Source organism: Drosophila novamexicana, unplaced genomic scaffold, assembly GCF_003285875.2.
Source record: "Drosophila novamexicana strain 15010-1031.04,08,12 unplaced genomic scaffold, DnovRS2.1 tig00000462-arrow-pilon, whole genome shotgun sequence".
Lineage (NCBI taxonomy): Eukaryota > Metazoa > Arthropoda > Insecta > Diptera > Drosophilidae > Drosophila > Drosophila novamexicana.
This window is the reverse complement of record NW_020824806.1, coordinates 3,761,665-3,769,121: the sequence shown is the minus strand read 5'-3', so window position 1 is coordinate 3,769,121 and position 7,457 is coordinate 3,761,665. Positions and strand designations below refer to the sequence as shown.

General features: G+C 42.5%; 1 protein-coding gene across 1 annotated transcript; it reads right to left on the bottom strand.

The window, feature by feature from the left end:
* Nucleotides 1-1,763: 1,763 nt before the first annotated feature.
* On the bottom strand, nucleotides 1,764-4,817 carry LOC115761051 (dual specificity protein kinase lkh1-like). The gene is made up of 4 exons (XM_030702666.1): nucleotides 4,439-4,817; nucleotides 3,827-4,380; nucleotides 3,150-3,768; nucleotides 1,764-3,083 (listed from the first exon to the last, which is right to left on the bottom strand). The coding sequence occupies exons 1-4, from the start codon at nucleotides 4,593-4,595 to the stop codon at nucleotides 2,101-2,103; spliced, it is 2,313 nt and encodes a 770-aa protein (XP_030558526.1). The 5' UTR covers nucleotides 4,596-4,817; the 3' UTR covers nucleotides 1,764-2,100.
* Between the last annotated feature and the right edge of the window lie 2,640 nt (nucleotides 4,818-7,457).

Here is a 7,457-nt window from a genome sequence, read left to right as displayed (position 1 = left end):
CATACATTGACATCGGTCGTCGTGATGAAGAATTTATATTTTTATGCGGTATTTCTAACCGCCGATTACATAAACTTGCACTAGACCCACATACCCTTTTTCTGATCTATTTGCAATGAATACAGGGTATTTAAAAAACCACCACACACCCTTGCCAGATGTTCTTGTGTTTTTATGGTTGACTTTGAGTTGATGCTGCTTTAAAAGAATAACAAAATTAACATTCGCCCCGATGGCAAAAGTTGAAGCCTGGCTGTGTGTGTGTGTGTGTGTGTAGCCAACTTTGCTGGCACAACTTTTGGCCACATAAATTGTCTTTTAATTGCTGGCATGTAAGTCAAAGTAATGCGCAGCAGAAGGGGCGAAGGTTGTGTGCGGGTTAACTAACAACTAAGGCACGTACTATTGGCAGAGTGGGGTGTGGGGGGGCGGCCATTATGGGCCAAACGGTGCGCAGTGCTAACTAAATGAATTGCAAAAGCGATAATTGGCCAAAACTGCAGTGTTGGCCACTTCAAAGAGCCGGCGTTGCCGCTGCGTGGACCTGCCGAGTGCTTGGCCAAGTATTACACGCGATTTGCCAAATGTTTAATTAAACAACCAATTAGGGTTGCCGGGCCAACACCTGGAGAAGCGCCTAGAAATATGCCACGTGCGCGTTATTAAGCGCTTTCCGATGGTTTATTAAAAACCGTCAAGAGCGTCAAATTAAAGCGCCATTAGTTCAGGCCAAATGTTCAGTTGTCAGTTCGTCAATATGCCAGCCAATCGATCAATCCATCAATCAAACAATTTTGCGGCATTCGTTATTAATGGAATTAAGGCAATTGGTAATTTGTGATTTATTTTTGGCTAACATTTTGTATACTCTATCGATTTGTGGTGCCCAGTTACCTGTACTCAGGCTCCAATTAGGGGGCCTAATAAAGGTAAATCCAAGACAAATGACGCGCTAAGCCCGATTCATATATTGATTTTTGTTTGGGTACAAATAGACAATCGCAGCCACAGCAGCCACAGCAGCAAGTCAAAAGGCGACTAATGTGAATGACAATTTCAATTTAGCAATTTGCATGCTAATGTCATGCGGCAAACTTTATGCCCTTGCCTCCATTTAGCTGTCAACACTAACAATTCGACACACACACACGCATGTTAAAGTATGTGTGTGTGTGCTGTTTGTTATTTGACAAATGTGTTGCCTTTTAGTTGGTTGTTTGAGTTGGGTACGTGAGCAGCAATATTTAATTCACTTTCACGAAATTCTGTATAAATATCTGAACATAATCAATATATAGCAATTTTATTAATTAATTTGATGGAGAGATAGCCAAGAGCTGCACGAAGGGCTCAATAAACAACGCAGCTTTCTATTGAAATTTTAAACAGGAATTTCAGCTAATTAATATGTCAAAGGGCATATAGCTTAGATATATAGACCACAACTGTGGAACAAATTTTGGTTTTCTATATAAAATAAAAAAGCCTGGCAAGTATTAAAAATTCAATGATTTAATCGAGCTCATTTCCCTTCCCTTGTATTACAAGAATAACGTGGTGGGAAGCGTACAATCAGAAGTTGTGGAAACTATTCAAAATGGATGTGGAGAAAACTAGAATCAGAAGGAATCCGAAACGGAGCATTTGCATACTTTAAAGAATTAATATACACAAAAAAAGCAAATTCGAGCATTTTTCCCCTCTTAGTTAAAAAATAGTTTTTTAAAAAATGAAACGTAAAGTTGTGTAAGTTATATTCGCACCCTTAAGAAAACAAAAGGAGATCTGAAAGTAACATGTAAACTGTTTAAGCAACTTTTTGCTGTCCACAAATCTATTTAAAATATGTTTCTCACGCGCTCATCTCTTCACAAAGACACGAGCTGTCGCCCTTTGCGTGTGCCGTGTTTGTGTTTAGTTTTAGAGCCGGCGGCGCTGAGTTTTCGATTAGCCAGAGATAAGGCAACATTACACGCCCCAGCGTAGCCTTTATTATATGTTCATTAAATAATGACACGCAGCAGCGAGAAGCTAACAAAAGCACCGCAGGGCATTGTCAATGCTGTAATTCCATTTGGGTTCTGGGAAATGCCCTTTCATTTATATCAGCCAGGGATGCTGCAGACACCTGGTGGCGGTGACGCGTTTCTTCGGCTCGTACTCGAGCATGGGCGTCAGGAATGAGGCAAAGACCATGGCATTCAGTCTGCACCAATTGTGTTCATCCATCAGCAGTTCCACCAGGCTCTTGGGCTCCATGTCGATGCTGTTGAGCAGTTTGCCGTACGGATTGAAATAGCGCAATGCATCACGGCCCCGGAACACAATCTGATGTGGTATGGGCCCCAGCAGCTCGATGATGCGAGCTAAATGATGCTCTTCGGGCGATATGGTTTTGTCATAATTTGGCGCAAACAAAAACTTGCCAACGGCCAGCTCAAAGACCATGCAAGCCACGCTCCAGATATCGGAAGGCGTTCCACAATCTGAGCCCAATATCGATTCCAGGCAGCGATAGGCACGCGTTTGGATCTCGCCCGCAATACAACCGTTCATGCCCGAGGAATTAGCAAAGTCAGCAATCTTTATGTGCAGCTTGGAGCACACTTTCCGCTTGTCCGGACAGTTCTCGCAATTGCTTAGCATGCAGGCGGTGACCAGGACGTTCTCCGGCTTAATGTCCGCGTGCACGACTCCCACACTGTGTAGATATTCCAGACCCGAAAGAACGCGGCGTGTAATGCACTTGAGCAGCTCCAGGGGTATCATAGCTCCATCATAGCTTTCAGCATATTTGGCCAGATTTGTGTCCATCGCCTCGAGTATCAGGCAGGGCTGTGCGGTACGCGATCTGGTCAGCTGAAAGCCATCCAAAACGCGTACAAGGTTGTCGAGACGCGGATCCTTTGGTTGAAATGCATGCAAGGACTTAATCGTATTTATCTCGCCGTAAATCAACTGGACACTCATTCCAGTTGTGTCTGCCATTTTCATGACCACATTGCACTTGCTCCTCAAGTCCCAGCAGAGCCATACGGATGCCAGATGGCTGATCGTTATGATGCTCAAAATATAATAACGTTCTGCATAGGCGGGGATATATATATATATATATCCAAATCTACAATCAATTCCTCTATAAAACTCACCGTGCAGCAAGTCCCCGATTCGTACTGTGGCACTCTTCTTGCCGTGCTTGGTCATATACCAGCTGGGCAGATCGCTCACCGTGGGCGAACGATACGATTCATTGGGCAACTTCTCACGTATGCTTTGGATGATGGGCCAACGTGGAGTTTCACCTGGAGGAATTGGACAATTGCGCCCAGCAGCATCTTGCACATTACCGCTGGGCGTGACGCTTGCATTTTCGGTCTCCTCCATGCACACCTCGTAACGTGGCGTTTCCTGCGGATCGCGCATGTCGCTGAACGGAACTGGCAACATTTTGCCACCATAATGGGTTGGCGAGCATTCGCTTTCACTTTCCGAAATGTCCCAATTTGGGGTCTCCTTCACATTTGGCTTGGACGCAACGCCGCGGTGCATGGGCTGAATCTTGAGCCCACCTTGCGTAACGTCCCAGCTCTCGCTGCTCGAAGCTCTGGCCAACCCCGCCATATATGCCGGCGTGTTTCCAGCTTCACCTTCCGTAGACATCGCAGTTGGGGTTTCGTTAACCTTGGCCTTGACCAAGCTCTGGCGCACTGGCAAAATATTGACACCACCCCCGGTGACATCCCAGCTTTCACTTTTCTGCATCTTAGACTTAAGGATAAATGTTATTGTTTGTAAGCTTTGACCTGCGACTGAGGCTTGCGTTTACCTTGGCCTTGGACGCAGCAGCACGCGGAGGGGGCAGGATTTTGAACCCACCCTCAGTCACGTCCCAACTCTCGGGCTTTTGAATCTTGCACACATCACTCTGGTGTGCTGGGGGGATTCCCCATTCACTCTTTGCCCTTTCGTTCACACTCGACTTGGGTACTCTATTGCATGGAATGTTTACAATTTTCATCGCTGCTTCGCTTTTCTGCAACTGGGCGGTACCAGCTATGTTTGTCCTGCTTGCGACTGTCTTGGGCATTGATTTTCGAAAATTATCCTGCTTATCCTGTATCGACAGATCTGTTTGACAATTGCTCAATTTCCCCTTGGGCTCGGGATTTCCTAGACTTTTGGCGTCTTCGAACTCGACCTTGGCCAAATTGGGACTTTTAACTTTGTGTTTCTTGCTGGGCTTAATGGACATTGGATTTTCATATGTGTTATTGTATGGGTCGATATTTTTAGGTTTTATGAGACAAGCGCGCTTTTTTCTTATATCCCAGCCCAGCCAGTCTTGTTTATTGCCAAACGGGGCCTCCACAAAATAACGACCTACATATGTTGGCCACTCGAAATACGTGCTATTTATTTAATATTCTACTTTGTTTACCTTTAATTAGGGAGCCCAGATCGTGTTTACCCCTTTTCCAGGACACATAAACGACATGCTGAAATTCGGAATTATTTAACTTTGGTTTTTTGTATTTTTTAGCACGTTCTTTGAAGCTTTTGCTGCTGGCAGAATTTTGTAGATTTATGCCTTTCATGCTTGAACCTTGACGACAAACTGAATATTTTCGAATTGGCTGGAAGCTATTACGGGACAGTGTTGGCAAACGCCGTAAAGGCTCAGTAGGCGGCAAGTTTGATTAAGTTGCTTTTTGTAGTAAACTGGCGAACAATAAACTTCGACTTGTACCACAATTAGTTTCAAGCAGGCGAGGCAAAAGCCAAACTAATTGCCACACATGGCACAACGTGACTTTGACTCGGTTCCCATTTGCCACTTCTCTCGAAAGTTAAATTGTGATGAATCTCTCACATTGCTGACGCTAAATCCTTGGATTGTTGCCCGTCCTGCCCCACCTGCCAGTTGTTGCTGCAGCTGTCGCACGTGCTCCCCCCCTCACCAAACAAGTGTGTATAAACGATGCTTAAGGTAGCTATTCATTATACTCTGCAGCTTGAGGGAATTCCCATTATGTGTGGCACTTTAAAGCACACAGAGAGAGATTGTGTGAATATGTTAGATCTGGATTTTGCAGCTTTCAAGAATTGTTCAGATATTCTCATTTAAGTCCAAAATGTAGATATTTATGCATGCAACTATCATCTAAGACGAAAATCCTTATAAACAATCATGTTTATTTATTTAATTATTAATTATAAGACCCATTAAAACAATTCATAGATATACTTAAATATCACTCTATATCTCCACTATTAAAATTCTTTAGTTTTACTTTATAATAATAAACCCCTTTGAAACGGTTCATAGATATGCTTAGATGTCAATTATGGTCTCCATTATTCCTTTTGAAATTGTTTTAGAGATATAATAAAATTTTTTAATATAATATAAATTCCAATTAATATATTGTTTGTATTATGGAAAATAACTTTCTGAGCTTAGAATATTTTTGCAAAACAAAATGTACACCAAAAACCAATGCCAAATTTGAGCTCTAACCAACCAAAGTTATATACTGCCTAGCCCTGCCGTTAGCCCCATTTAATGAAAGGATATGGATTCTTCGGCAAGCGGATCATATTTGTTTGTTAGTTGTTTGCCTAGTGCTCTGCATTGTACAGCTGCAGCTGTCTAATGTGGATGGCAAGCGCCGAAAACAGCAAGTAAATTCATGGAAAGTGCGCGGCATTAGATGTTGGCGTAAATAATAATGTGCTGAAAATCCCGTTTAATGAACTGAAAATAGAAATATCTAAGTACGCACTCGTCAAGTATGTATCTGTGTGTGTGTGTGTGTGTGTGTGTGTGTGGCATGTGGCATGTGGCAGGTTCAAGGTTAAAGTGAGCGCAAACAGTCCTTACACGAGTTGAGTCCTGGAACCGTATACGAATGCCAAGTATAAAGTTTCAAAAGCATGCCAAAAAAGAAAGAAACGAGTAAGTATGTTGCAGTCGGGCTTAAGCGACTGCGTAATACTCTCTGTCAAGTTTTCCGTAAGAATTTCCCATTTAACCATGTCATTTTAACCTTTTGTCTGAGCCAATCTCAAGTCTCTAGCTTTAAGAGCTAGACAGACAAGCCAATATACTCCTTTCACTTTGGTGAGCGGGTATCAAAACAAAAGCAGTAAACACGCGAACGCCCGTTAAAAAGAAAAACTGAAAATGGCGCCCAGAGAAAGAAAGAGAGGGGGCCGGAGGGTGGGAGGACACACGCAAGCTCTGTGGTCAACAACAGCAAACCTGACCAAAAGGAATGCGCTAATCCCAGCGCGGAGTGCGGCAAGCTCAAAGGCAACTTTTCTTCTTCTTGTTTTTTTTCTTTTTTTTTGGGGAACACAACAAAAGGAAAATCCTTCAACGTGCTACCAGAAGCTAACAAAGGGCCAAAATCAAAGCATAAACTTGAGAGCTGCATACTATTTGAAATTTAATTAATGGAAAAGCCTGCAGCTGCGACTGTCCCATTTAATTGGCTTCCATTAAAGTGGGCATACATACTCGCAGATAGACAAATATATATGTATATGTCGTATATATGTCAGATATATGTGCTGCATTCGGTATGAGCTATTCATGAGCCGCCAATTTGCATTCAGACATTACTTGTGCGTAATTATATTGGCAACAATTGCGGTGGCCAGCGATCAATTCATAAAGCCACATATGCCATGGTGGCAATCAGCCATTTGCAGCTATACATATAGCACATATATAGTTGATATGTGTACATGGATATTTTGATATATATATATATATATATAGCACATGCAGACCAGCAGACATTTATTTGCCTGCAATGCCAATAAACACAGTTGAGCTGGCCACACCTACACTTGAACTAGCCGCCCCTGCCCACACGCCCACCCTTTAGAATTTCAATTTCTGATTCCTGAAGGTCCTGCCAGTGTCTATTTCGTCATTTTGACAGTTACTCCTGTATGTTTACATGTTTTCTGTGTTTACTTTAACTCTGGCATTTAGCTGTTTTTTGGTCCTTTGGGGGCCAATTAAGTGAATTATTTAATATACAACTGGCGTATCTAAATCATAAAGCCGTATGCTGAGCCAATATCTAAATTTGTTTAAGCTGCATTGCAGCTTTTAGCTAAGCGCTTAACGCTACGTCCTGCCACAAACTGTGTCATGCTGTGGCAAGGCTACCAAAGGAAAAAAACGAAAGAGTCTGTAGGGCATGAAATAGAGATACCCTGTAGCAAGTTCTAGTTGAATGTGTATTTATTTTCTTTACCTGTAACAGTTTCAGTTCTTGCCTGACTAACTCTAACTCTATCTAATATGCTTTAGCATATTTGTTGGACTTATGCAATAATTTTAAATAAATTTTGGGACCTCATATCATTTGAAGCCCCTGCTCATAAAGTTCCTATTATAGAGCCCGTATATCTCGTGACTCTATAAACAGATACTATTATAA

What these genes read in the sequence shown, in the direction of transcription:
- LOC115761051 (XM_030702666.1), bottom strand. Translation starts at nt 4,595, where the DNA reads ATGAAAGGCATAAATCTACAAAATTCTGCCAGCAGCAAAAGCTTCAAA. An exon ending in TCTGGGCTCCCTAATTAAAG is followed by an intron (nt 4,381 to 4,438) that starts GTAAACAAAGTA and finishes CAACATATGTAG; the next exon opens with GTCGTTATTTTGTGGAGGCC. An exon ending in CTGCTGCGTCCAAGGCCAAG is followed by an intron (nt 3,769 to 3,826) that starts GTAAACGCAAGC and finishes TTTATCCTTAAG; the next exon opens with TCTAAGATGCAGAAAAGTGA.